This window comes from Eretmochelys imbricata, chromosome 10 (genome assembly GCF_965152235.1).
Source record: "Eretmochelys imbricata isolate rEreImb1 chromosome 10, rEreImb1.hap1, whole genome shotgun sequence".
Classification (NCBI taxonomy): domain Eukaryota; kingdom Metazoa; phylum Chordata; order Testudines; family Cheloniidae; genus Eretmochelys; species Eretmochelys imbricata.
The window spans coordinates 61,324,033-61,337,959 of NC_135581.1; the positions used below are offsets into that span (position 1 = coordinate 61,324,033).

Here is a 13,927-nt window from a genome sequence, read left to right on the forward strand (position 1 = left end):
AGGGCCATACCAGCCAGTGCAACTTAGAGCAGCCCCGGCTTTAGAGTAGCCCCTGGCTGAGGAAAGTTCAGCCACAGCTGAGAATTCAGCCCTTTATTTCTACAGATATATTTCCAGATATTATAGTTTTATTTTGCAATTAGGGACTGTATCGTCTTAATCCGTTTTTTCATACGGAAAAGTTGACTAGTTGCTATTATTTTTGTTCCAGAGTTTTCCTTTTGTTATGGGCTTTATGAATGAAAGAAAGGAACCTTTCTATAAGATTCTTTTTTCTGGAGAAGCATCTGGAAGAATCACCTTGTGGCATATTCCTGATGTCCCAGTGTCGACGCTTGATGGTTCTCCAAAAGGTTAGGCAATTTTATATATTTTGTGCAATTTTTAATTACATTGTTTCTACTTCAGTTCTCATGAAAAGTCACCCGGGCAAGTGGAGCTTCTGTAGTCATTCAGGTTAGAATTCATCTCTGATCTGTAAAACCAACACAAGGCTCTCCACACCAATCAAGCCATGCATAGGTCTGGAGGGGAGAAACATAGGTACAGTCCTTGAACAGATTGTCCACCCTGGCCAAAATGCCATGGAAAGGACTTTCACGCGGGGCCTACATAGGCCAGTGCATGGAGGTTGTCCCACTGAGGGATCATGTGATCCAACTGGTGTGGAAAAACTGCAATTACTATTCCAAACCACAGGATGACAGACAGGCCCTTTGGGAGGAGGTGGTCACAGAGGCAAGTGTGCTTTTTATTTATTTTAATTTTTTTACAATCAGTCACTTCTCTGACTTGTTCTCAATTTTTGAATCCCTGGAAATTTCATGTGAATTATTCTTGACTATTCCTTTTTGCTAGAGATCCCAATAGCAGAAACTTGGACTCTGCAGGATGATTTTGACAAACATTGTGCTATGTCGGAAGGCATTATTGATCATCTTTGTGCATCTAAAGATGGGACCGAAAGTGCAGCAGTCACTTCATCCGTATATGTGCCCAACCTTGATAAGCTGGTGTATGGGTGTGAAGATGGGAAAATTTTCATAACACTTGCTTTGCATGCTGCCAAAGCAAGAATTTTAGAAGACATTTCTTTGCTGAAACGTAAGTTTTTAATGCAATTCTACTTAATCTAATTTTCAATCAATCATCTTTTCATATTCCCCTAAATAAAAAAGGATGCAGGAAGTAAGGACATGAGGGCTAAGTTTTGTCCTTCGTTACACAAGTCCTGTTCCTGGTGGTGTTGCTGAGAGCAGCAGCCTTGAAACTGAGGGCAGAATTGAGCCCTTTCCTTTTTATTCAAGATGTTTCTCTTGTGAAACAAATATATGTTTATACTGCTCTCTCAACATATTCATGGATATGTTGCCATGAATTATTTGTTTAGTATTGTACAGTGTATATGTTTGCACTGTTTCATTATACAGGTGAAGAAATTGCCACCGTAAGTCAAATATAAATATGGGTCATGTTACCCTGTATTTAAATTATTTACATATTCCAAATCCACGTAACTGATTTTAATTCTCAGAAGTGCAAGATCTGGTTGACTAGCTTCTTCTGAATGGTATTTTATATCCACGCTTGTTTTGGTATGAATTGTCATTTTAAGCCTAATTAAAAATAATACTAGATTATAACACATTTTTTTAATACTGAATTTCAGAGCATAGATAAAAGAATCTTTATTTCAATCTTGAAATAATTTAAATGTTTCCTCTGCTCCAGTTTCAGAAGGTGTTTAAAACTTGGTGTGTGTTTTGGTTTAGTTTGATATTTTCTTTTTCTTTTTAATACAGTAAGGTCACTTTTTAATTCTGAGGCCCGTATGTTGATGCACCTTAGGTTCTTTCCGGGCACATTTTTCCATTAAAGAAGTGGAAGCCTTATTGTGCAAATACTTACAATTGAGCATGGATTTGTTACTGTGATGAATTTTCTTATCAGGCCTGATTCCCCTCTCATTTACAGCAGTATAATCAAGGGAGATACACCAGAATAAAGCCAGTGTAAATGAATCTCCCTTGATTATACTACTGTAAATGAGAGGAGAATCAGGCCTGACAAGAAAATAGGACCAATAGGACTACTTGGAATCATGAACACTGTGTCTAGTCATGAGCATTTTCAGAGTCTGGTCCTAAGTTTTGTTTGTATTTTAAAATGTGTGGAGACTTTTTGTAGTCTTTATTTAATCCTGCTTACTGAGAGTTTTACCCAAGTAAGATTGAGGACCCCACACTCCCCTCCACTTGAGCAGTTGAAAGGCCCTAAGCCCTGGGGTGAAGATCAGGGAATGCCAAGGGGAAAATGGTAGAGTATGTTCCCCCACCAGCACTGAACCACTTTTCTCCCCTCTGCAACCCTGCATTGGAGCCCAGCTCTGCACAGCCAATGCTCTGTTCATATACAGAAGAGCTGGCTGTGATGTATTGCAAAAAACAGATGGTATGTTTACACTGCAATGTAAGCCCAGCGTTTGAACTCAAGTTCAAGCCTAATCGCTCTTCTGTCTGCACACAAATTGTGCTAACCCAGGACTCAGAGCCAGGGTTCCAGAACCCCACAGGGGTGGAGGGTCCAAGCCCCAGTCTAGCTGGGAGCCATGTTTAAAGCCCTATTGCTTTGCAGTGTAGATGGAGCCCCACTGGACTCATGCTCTGGGATTCTGCCAAAAGTACCCCACGATTCCTCTGAACACTCAAGTTTGGTGGACGGTCAAGTTTTCCCACACTGCACCATGAACAAAGGACTAGAGCGGCCACATTATGCGAGGAAGTCTGGAATATAGCTGGTTGGACTCAGGCCTGCAAATGCAGTGTGGATGCTGGTGCCCCAGGTTGGGATACAAGGTTCAACAATTTCTAACCTGGGGTTACAAATGAATGTAGATGCTTAAACCCTAGGTTAACAAACCCAGGGTCTGCTAACTTAAGTTCTTCTAACCCTAGGGTGACATTGCATTGCAGACATATCCAGAGTCTTTCTGTAGTTGAGGGAGGTGCAGAAGGTTTCAGATCCAGTTGGTTCCCTCCTGCAGATCCGGGGCTGTGTTCCTTTTGGTCATTTCTCAAGTCCCCTCTGACTCCCCTCCCCAAAAGGAAAAATATAACAGAGTGGCAGCAGCTCAGGAGCTGTGGATCTGTGTGCCTTTTGTGGCACAGAAAAAATAATTTGATCTTGAGTAAGGGCTATATTGGCCTAAAACTGTTACTCATTTAGGAGTGAGCTCTTGAATAGAGGTGGTGCTAGCCCAATGGTGGTCCGAAGCAGGAATATTTTTGACCCCCTCTCGCCTACAACACATATTAAAAAAGCATATAGGGGGCTCCCTTGAGCTGCTTGGAGTGCTAAGCAATTGCTTACTCTGTTTATGCCTAGCGCTGACTCTGCTCTTGAATACATTGCATCGTACAGATTTCCTGTCTGCAAGCACATATATAGTAAAAATCTGAAAGCTTTTATTTATTTATTTATTTATTTGTAAAGGGCAGAAATCATTTGTCTAACATTTTTGTCTTACAGATACTTTGCCTTCCAAAGTTCTTAAGGGCCACCGCAGAAGTGTTACTTGTTTACTTTATCCACACAGTGAATCAGTCAGGTTTGATCCAAGCTGGCTGGTGTCAGGTGGCCAGGATTCTTGTGTGATCTGGTGGGATATATTTAAGGAGGAAGTTTTGCATCAATTCACTCTGCAAGCTGGTCCAGTAATGAACCTGTTGTTATCACCAGAGAACTACAGAGTAAGTAAAGACAGAGTAAATGATGGTTTTTTTAGAGGGTGGGGCGAAGTAACAATTTATTCATAATGATATAGTAATACTTTTATTTTATTTGTAACTTAATTCCCAGTTACTAACTACTTTATGTTTTGTGTGACGTTGGTTTCCTGTTTTGGGGTCTGATTTGCCACTGTTACATCAGTGCAGTTCCCATTAAGTCATCAACCTGGTGAACTGGAGTGTAGAATCAAGACTTTCCTTTCTGAATGTGGCATTTTTAGAGAGAACTAATTCTGAATAAATGTAGTTGCCAGCGGGCACATAGATCATGATTCTCTTCTCGCTTATATATGCTGGTGTAAATCTGAAGTGGCTTCCGCTGAAGTCAATAGTTACGCTGGTGTAAAAACTGTGTGAGAGGAGAATCAGGCCAATAACACTTAGTTATGTATAAATGTGTGGTGTTTGGTTATTTTGATACCTAGCAAATTTCTATTGGTGTTGTTCTCATATCTAACTAGATGCTTTAGAAACAGTCTTTTACTTCAGAATGAATGATCAGCGCTAGTAATATTTAATTTCTAATATTCTTGTGCATCTTTGAAATGTACAGGGTTCACTACAGCAAACACTTACTTACATGAGAAGCCCCTGAAGTCCATGGAGCAAGGATTTTAGCCCTTAAAGGTCAAATAAACCTTAGTTCAAAAGGCCTGCGCAATAACATGTTTACCAAGCAAGGTCCATTTATGGTGCATCTACACTCCAGCTGGAGGTGTAATTTCCAGCTTGGGTAGACATATACGCGCTAGCTTTGTTCGAGCTAGCTAATTAAAAACAACAGTGTAGACATGATAGACTAGGTGGTGGTTCAGATAGGTGGTGGTTTAGGCTTGCCGCAGGAGTAAATACTAGGATATTGGGCAGAAATTACATGTACACAGAGTTTTAAGGCTTAACTGGTTCACAGGGCCTTGTGCTGGCCCTCTGCACCGCTAGGTGAAAATCACCCCTGTGGCAAAAGGTGGTAACATGATCTCTTAAGCCCTGTTTTCAGGGGCTGTGTTGGATTTACGTGGCACCTAGGCATTTTTCTGGTCCTTTGCACAGGGGTGAATTTTACCCTAGAGTGAATTCCACCCTGTGTCAGTAAGGATTACTTGTGGAAATAAAGCTTTTATAGGAACAGATCCACACAGTGCAAAATGCAATTATAACACACCCAGTTTTTGCACTGGCGATATTTTGCCTTTCGCCTTTGTGTCTTAAGAACTGACACACAATTTTATGTCAGGTGAATAGAGAATAGAAGTAATTTTTATTTCCAGGGAAAACCTCTATTATTAAGTATATTTGATTATATAGTTGCTCCTTTAATAGCCCACCTGTTGATGTATGTGATTTTTTTTAGGATTCAATTCACATGAATTGGATTGTACCTTTCCTTTGGAGATCAGATTTATAGTTAATCTGTTCAAACAATTTTGGGGATGCAAGCTGAAATGTAACACTAGTTTCTAAATGAATATATTTTGTGGCAGGGACTGTTTTTTGTTTTGTTTAATAATAATTCAATTTTTTTGTTTTGTTTTGTTTTCTGTGTTTGTACAGTGCCTAGCACAATGGGCTCCCAGTCCAGGACTGGAGCTCATAGGTGCTACCACAATAAAAATAATTCAATTTTTATTATTATTTTTATTGATATGTTTTTGCAGCTAAACGGGCACAGGATTGTGTGCTGTATATGCAGTGATCATTCAGTAGCACTTCTACACCTTCAGGAGAGAGTATGTCTCTTACATGCCAGGAAGCATTTGTTTCCTGTGAAGATGATAAAATGGCACCTTGCTGAAAATCTGCTAATTGTTGGATGCGAAGATGATTCAGTTTATGTTTGGGAAATTGAAACAGGTAATGTGTTTTTTCTTGTTCAGCCCTCGCTAATTAGTTTTGTTTTAATCTATGATGTTTGGTACCCAGATCTGTAGTGAGGCCCTGCAAAGATAGTAACAGATTACCTTTATTAACTAGAAACTTCAAATTTTGTATTATAAATGAGCAAGAATTAAAGGCTTCATGTGATACAGAGTATGTCAATAATAAAATACAAGTGCTTGAGTCAGATCCTGACAAGCAGATGATTAGCTGATATTGCAGTACAGAGAAGTGAGCCGGATATTTCTGGAAGCTATAAATAAAAACATAAGTTATCTACTTTAATTATTAACAAGAGAGAAATTTACTGTCCTACCGATCTCAAATTATGTCATTACATTTTGCCTTCTTCAGCATACTCACAATCTTAGCAACCTTTTGAGTTAATTGATGATCAGTAATAATGGAAGATAATTAATTGCAACTCTCACAACTGTGTAGTTGGGAAAACTAACACTGAGTATTTCAGCTTAAATTGTGAATTCACAGGTGATTTTAGTAGAGTTACTGCTGATTAATAAGGATGGTAAATGTACTTATTTGAACGTTGAGACTTACAATTATTAGAAGCTTTAATGTTATTGAAAATTGCAATACAATGTTTATCTCTGCAAGTGAGAACACCTCTTGTGAAAAAAGAGAACATAATGAGTTTAGAAGACGTGATATACAGAATATTAATACTAGAGGAAAATATAATGTTACAAAATTCACTATACAAAACTCAATTCACAACATTTATAAAGATATTTTGCTCTACAAACTAATATAACTAAGTCAATGGCTATCCTGAAAAAGTACCTATTTTAGACAAAGTTCCCTGTTTAAATGTGAAAAATACTAATATTCAATGAAGTACTTGGCAAAAAGCAGACTGCATAAATTATATACTACATGGATTTTAGTAAGCTATTTAATACAGTTGAGTAATGAGGATAGGAACTGCCAAGACATATGGTACTTATTTTTCCTCTGATATACTGAATCTTAAAAAAAAAAAAAAAAAAAAAAAGTTGGCTTAAGTTAAAATGAAGTTATTAGCATTTAAAATCTGTTGAAAACCATCATTTTTTCCAAAACTGGTATGATTTTTTCAAGTATGGAAGACATATTGTGCAAAAATATTTTTTCTAGGTTTTAAAATTCTTCCAAATAACACCTTTTTGTTCAAAAGAAACAGAAAAGATGTTGTTCTTGAGGTGGAGAGCCACAGTGAGCTCAGGAGACTGTTCATGTTCATGTTTAAGAATGACAAAATAAAGTAGACTTTCTAGATGTTCACTGTAATTCTCTTTCAATCACAGCTACAATACTTTTTAGAATGAGTTTTACAAGGGATTATTTTATATCATGTGTTAATCACTTTGGATATTAAAAATTAAACAACTGAGATGTTCTTAAAAACTGTTACTATGCATTCACAATATTTATTTTTCATACACATTTTTAGTATGTATTTGTTGCTATGGATCCATAATATGCAATCTGTGCTGTTGTTAATAAGTATTTGCAGGATACTCTGCAATAGCTTCTCAGGAGCTCTTATAGCATATAAATGAACATGAATTAGGGCTAAAGCTCACAACTCAGCTAAAACTGAAAGGGACTATTGACATGCTATTGGATTCTAAGGAAATTCAGACCCTATAGCATATCCATGAAATACTTAAAAATACTTTAAAACTGGAAATTAAACTAGAAGAACTATTTTAAGAGTGTAATTTAAACTCATACAAGGAAGAAAAGTCAGATTTGAAAGCACTAACACTACCCATTATACCTGTATGAAAGAGACCACAAAGCATTGGTTATTCATTCCATAGCAAGGGCTAAATTTTGTTAGAACTTATACTCGATGAAAATGAAGTGACTGCAGAAGGTATGTCAGAGCAGAACTCTGTTCTGCAATACCCAGTCACAAGAAGGTGGTACAAGGGGAAGGTTTTTAAATGTAACATTTTTAGTGCTTTATTTTGGATATCTATGAACAAAGATAATATGTTGGTGAAAACTGTGAAGCTTTAATTTATTATTGTTACATCCCACATTTAATGAAATTTGGTGCAAGAAGTTAGTTCCCAAATTTATGAAGTTACATGACTTTTGCAGCCTTCAGTAATGTTCTTGCTTTTTTACTTATCATTTAAACTTAAGTAGAAATCGTGCTGATGGATCATAGGTGTTTCAAATTTTATGGGTCAAATTAATTAGATAGTGAGTAATTCACTTTGTCATTTAAGAAATGAGACTCTGAGCTCTCTGTTGCAAGCACTCTGTGTGCGTAGCTCCTATTGAAGCTAATGGCCACTCCATGCCCCCCGCATGAAATATATTCCAGTGGAGAGGACTACCACGTAAGACTTATTTGCACAACGTAAGACTTATTTTGAGGGCTAACATGGGACTTAAACAGTGTATAGGCCTTCTATACAAAAAGAAGCGTTTCACCTCCATGGCGTTTGCAGGATAAGGACCCAAGTGAATGTCAGTCATTTCTGTCCTAGGTTATGGAAATTAAGTAGTATGGACCAGATCATACTCAGTTGCTGTGTGTGGATGGGGACACAAAAGAGGGCCCTCTCCTGTTTGTAGCCCTGTGCAGCAGCCAGACATAAACGCAAGTCCCTGCACTCCTGATCCAGGAACGGTTCCCTCTTACCCACCACATAGGACTCAAACCCTAGATGGAGTGAAGAAGATTGGAGAGGAGGCAGAGACTGGTACTGAATAGGCCAGGGACACCAGTGGGAATAGGCTGTATCATACTAAAGGATGGTGACTTCTGAGCATCCTGGTGTGCAAAGCAGTGTTACAGTACTACAGAGACCCTCTAAAAAGTCAGAACGTAATTTTGCCTTTCTTTCCTGGTACCTAAAGGAGATGTTGCCTATTTCACAATTAAATAGAAGGTACCATGATGCAATGGCCCACAAATATTATGGATTCATAAAGGGGGCAAGAGGCAGGATTTTTAAACCATAGACTATTTTAAATCACTGTTTTATATATTTTGTTGCTAGCGTCAAGAAGCAGGGTCTACTACTAAACCTGTGAGGAGTAGCTAGAAGTTAGCAAGGCAGTCATTATTTGTCATACTGATGGGTAGCTCTGAGTTTTTTCTGATTCATTTTGTGTCTGTAATTGAAATAGTACCTAGGATACCTAGGGAACTCCTCCTAAGATATACTGTAGTTGGTTAATATAAATTATATCTGTACAACAGTAGAGCATGGGAGGTTATGGCACTGATCCTTGAAATTGGTCTGACCTAGATCGAGAACTATGTAGATATGTCAGTGCCAGTCAGGAAGACAGAGGCATTGTCTAGGTCTTCATAGACCTATGTGAAAAGATGAATACAGCATCATCAGACAGAAATAAAGATTTGTCTATGGAAACAATGCAGACTTTAACTATGGGCTGCAAGTAATATATTTGTTGATTAGGTGAGCATAGTGAAACATATATTACCTATGGTCTAGGTGTGGCCTATATCACCCCATTGATTTAAGTGGGAGTTCTGCTTCACTGGCCAGAAGATGATTCTGTGTTTGAAAGAAGCTGTAGATTATTTGATGGGGACAGTTAATAATCATTGTTATTCTTTTGGCTGTTCAGTCAATTACGTGACTAATTTTTTCCTCTTAGGTTAAGTGAAATCCATGCTAGGAATCTAGTTTTATGTCAAACTTGTATATTACCATTTGCAGTAAAACAAAACAAAACTGTTATGTTATTTTTATATTAGAATTAATTAGTAACTGGGAAAGTTGCCAACCTGTAGCAATTCCAGGATGTGAACCAAGGAAATTCCAAGGGGTACTTGATGCAATTTTGTTGGTATAAATGTAGAGTAATTTGTTTTTCTTTCATGGAGACACTCTGAATTCACACCACTTCAGACAAGATTAGAACATGGCCCTCTGGGTCAGATTCTCCTCAGTTACATCAGTTCAACTCCAAACACAGGAAAATAATTGAGAGGAGACTTTGGCCCGCTATTTGTACATGGAAGCTTTCATTGTGCATGACTGTGGCTCCCCCAGCATTTTCCAGGACATCAGATGTGCTATCAGGCTCTTTTGAAAAACAAGCTGAAGTGTCGTCGTCCCCCCAGTTTTCAGATTCTTTTGGGAGGCTGTCCATAAATTACCTAATAAATTAGGGGCTGGGCAGGTCCATAATTTTGCATGTTTGTTTCAGTGTCTATGAGGGGTCTTGAAAATCACCAAAAAACGTGTTACATAATTTATGGATAGCCTTTTGTTAGCCTTTTATTAATGGATGTTCATGGGTTTAAAATGTACATCACAATTAAATATCTTCAATTCAATCATTTTTAAGGCTCAGTCTGATGAATTAAATATTTCTGCTTGAGCTAGTGTGCTAAAGGTAATAGTGTGGCTGCCTCTGCCGGGGCAGCAGCTTGGGCTAGTCACACAAATACAGCTCCATACAAGGTCCTAATTATGCCCTTGATCCGCTGCCCATGCTGCTGCAGTCATGTTGCTGTTTTTTAGGCGCTAGCTCTGAGCAGACCTAGTGCACATATGTCTAACCAAGCTGGGAATTGCACCTCCTAGCTGCTGTGTAGACATATCCTGAGGCGGAAAAAAATACGTATTTTATTTATATATACATAGATTTCCCCCCTTGGCCTATATTTGGCCCTACAGGTGACCAAATATAGACACAGCTATTGCTGCAGCTCTTCTATGTTGGAGTATAAGATTCTTTTGTTAATAAATTAAAAACTGTATTAGTGTCCACCAGAGGTAGTATCTTGAACTGTGATGGGCAACCTTTATAAAACCTAGATAGGAAGACACAAAGGGACAAATCCTTAACTAGTGTAAATTGGTGTAGCTCCATGAAAGTCAATGGAGTTATGCCCATTTGCACTAGCCTAGGATTTAACCCAAAGGATCTTCTTTGTTGCAAACTCAGTGGGTCAAATTCATCCCTTGTTTTAACTCCACTGAGGTCATTAAGAAAAGGAGTACTTGTGGCACCTTAGAGAATAACCAATTTATTTGAGCATGAGCTTTCGTGAGCTACAGCTCACTTCATCGGATGCATACCGTGGAAACTGCAGCAGACTTTATATATACACAGAGAATATGAAACAATACCTCCTCCCACCCCACTGTCCTGCTGGTAATAGCTTATCTAAAGTGATCATCAGGTTAGGCCATTTGATCACTTTAGATAAGCTATTACCAGCAGGACAGTGGGGTGGGAGGAGGTATTATTTCATATTCTCTGTGTATATATAAAGTCTGCTGCAGTTTCCACGGTATGCATCCGATGAAGTGAGCTGTAGCTCACGAAAGCTCATGCTCAAATAAATTGGTTAGTCTCTAAGGTGCCACAAGTACTCCTTTTCTTTTTGCGAATACAGACTAACACGGCTGTTACTCTGAAAACTGAGGTCATTAGTGACTCATTTTTGCCATTATTTCTCCCTCCCCCCCCCCCCTTTTACAAGGTGAACTTGCATGTGTAACACCCTTCAACTGCAGCATGTCTGATAATCAACAGTCTGTCCCTTCTGCTTATGTGTTTTGGGATAGTGCTGTTCTTTTGACTGTAAAAAGCAATGCATAGCATTAGAGAAATACTGGATAGTTGGTGGAAGGAAGGGCAAAGTTAAAAGAAGTATCTCATTTCTCAGCTACAGAAATGGCAGTGGAATCCTTAATTCTTGATCTTAGCAGATGATGGTTCTTCAAATTGCTTACCTGCATTGGTTGTAATTTCTCTTGTTAAACCTTGAGTTCTTTTTACTTTCAGCAGCTCTGAAGGACACATTCCCCTTTATTTCATTTGGAAATATCTGTCATTTCTCTCTCTCTGTCTGAGATGGACTCATTCATCCATTTCTGCCACTTAATTCATTCTATCAAAGTACTTCTTAGTTTTATACAAAATGGTGCTGCAGATACTTAGTGTACAGTGTTGCTGGCTGATCACTTTCACTCATCATGGCAGCAGAGAGCTTCTGATTTTGCTCCAAGTTATCAAGGAAGAAGCAGCATAATGTATACCTTCATGTCACTGCTTCCTCCTGATAACATGGAGGGAAAGCAAGCTATGCATGTAGAGGTCAAAAGTGGCTGGTATGAGTTGGTGAGAGAGAGAAAGTGGCATCATCCTTTGTGTCCCGTCCAGCCCCACCACCATTGATCCTGCAGTAGCTTTCTGTTAGTTTCTGTCTCCATAATTTTGGGAGAGCATGTCATGGGCCAGGAGGTGCAGGAGTGGGAAGATATATGCTAGGATTTTCCATGGCAAATGCATACCTTAATTATACACACAGAATTATAAAACTGAGCTACAAGATGAATATCCAGCTTTGGGGCTTATCCCAGCATTCAGATAGCTTCACTAGCATCCCTATGCAGTTATATCACTTGCAGCCTCTCTTTACTATGTGCCAGGGGCTGTTTTTATAAGGTATGTGGGGATGTACCCCTGCTGCCTCTATCAGTATTTGAGTATTTTTGAATACTGGTGGTTAGTACAATCAGTAGCTCTACAAGTCACTGAACAGTAAATGACTTTTCTGCTTTATGAACAAAAAACTATCTTTTTATAAAAGTTACATGTAGGAAATGACACTGTTCACATGTGCACCCTGAAGAAACCCACACAAAATAATATGGAAGCCATACATTATAATCTTTGACGTGTATAGTTAAGGTCAACGCTGGTAATGTTTCATATTTTAATCAAATTTGTAATAAATGTTTGTTATTTTTATTTTTCCAAGACACCAAATGTTGCATAGGTCTGTTAAATTGATAAGATACTTTTTCAAAATGCATAATTCCAGAACTGGTTCTGTGTACTTGAATTGTTTTGTGTAATCCAGTCCCAGCTTTCTTTTATTGTGGATCTTAAAGATTCAAAAAGTACATTGGGATAGTCATTACAATGGCATATACAAGGTATTTTCCAAACCTCTATGTGCCCTAAGACAAATATGAAAATCAATAACAAATTTCATTCTAATTGTAAAAAATAAATATTTTCTGCACTTAAAATCTACTTTAACAAGAAAATTGGTTCAGATATCTATATTGCTTTTATTGTTTCCCGAGCAGTTGGTATCTTTCTGGGGGACTATGAAATGAGGTAAATATCAACATGATAAGAACTACAGTAATAAAAGCAATTTACATTTTTTTCCTGTGGAGACCATTCTTTTCTATGTCAGTTAGTTAATACTCAGTGATGTCTAGGACCCATCTGAGTCCATTAAGGGTACATCTACACTGCAATTAAAAACTTGCAGCTGGCTTCCACCCCTCAGAACTCTACAATGCAATTAAACAGCCCCGCAGCCCAAGCTCTGCAAGCCTCAGTCAGCTGGCATGGGCCAGCTAGGGTTTTTAATTGCAACGTACACATACCCTTAAAGAACATGTGTTTATGATGAACTTCTGGCTGTCAGAGGAATTTTTTTTTCCAACCTATGTTAAGGGGAAGAGTTTACTTTTCAGGTAGTACTGGATTTGTTAATAACAGTAGGAGCATTAAGAAAGTAATTGAATTATCCAGGCTTTTGGGAAGAAGAAACTTGAACACTTTAGCTTATAATTTATATCTTATATAACTTGTTCAAAATATTTAGATAGATTAATTTATCCAAGTATCATTACTTTTTAAAACAAGATATAGATTTTCCACATTAGATTACCTGTCTGTTTAGGAATTATAGAAATCATAGGGATCCTGTTGCATAATCTGTGGATCAGTGGACAACATTCTTGATTTCACACTGTTTCCACAAAATATGCACTGTTAGAAAAGATTTGTTCATAATATGAAAGATAGTTCACATGCAATATTTTAATATGCATTGATATCAAGTGAAATATTTGTTAGCTTTATGAATTGATTTTCTTTCTTTGATTCATTTGTTTGTGGTTCCTTATCTTTGATTGATGTGTTAGTATTCTGTACTTTTAATTACATATAGAGTAATTTAAGGAATTAAAAAAAATCAGTCACTAATAAAGGAAATAATTGTATTATTTGCACACAACATTGAACAGTTAAGGGAAAAACCCAGAAAAGTACATAAAGCAAAGTACAGGAAAATGTAAATAGATAATTTCACAGAAAAATAAAATTGTTAAAGGAACAGAAAGGTTGCAAACTCAAGAACTCAAAGTGAGGCGATGCCATCCTTAAGGCTGCCTGTCCAACCTTAATTCATCCCCCTCTGCATATGCATAATGTTAGGTTTTAATTGTATG

At 37.7% G+C, this 13,927-nt stretch overlaps 1 protein-coding gene across 1 annotated transcript in view; it reads left to right on the forward strand.

Annotated features, from left to right (window-relative positions):
• Positions 1-13,927, forward strand: part of WDR72 (WD repeat domain 72) — a 185,379-nt gene that overhangs the window by 40,705 nt on the left and 130,747 nt on the right. The window contains exons 10-13 of the mRNA XM_077828602.1: positions 212-353; positions 859-1,104; positions 3,529-3,749; positions 5,444-5,639. Of these exons, the coding sequence (XP_077684728.1) occupies positions 212-353; positions 859-1,104; positions 3,529-3,749; positions 5,444-5,639 (805 nt within the window). The remainder of the gene's footprint in view (positions 1-211; positions 354-858; positions 1,105-3,528; positions 3,750-5,443; positions 5,640-13,927) is intronic.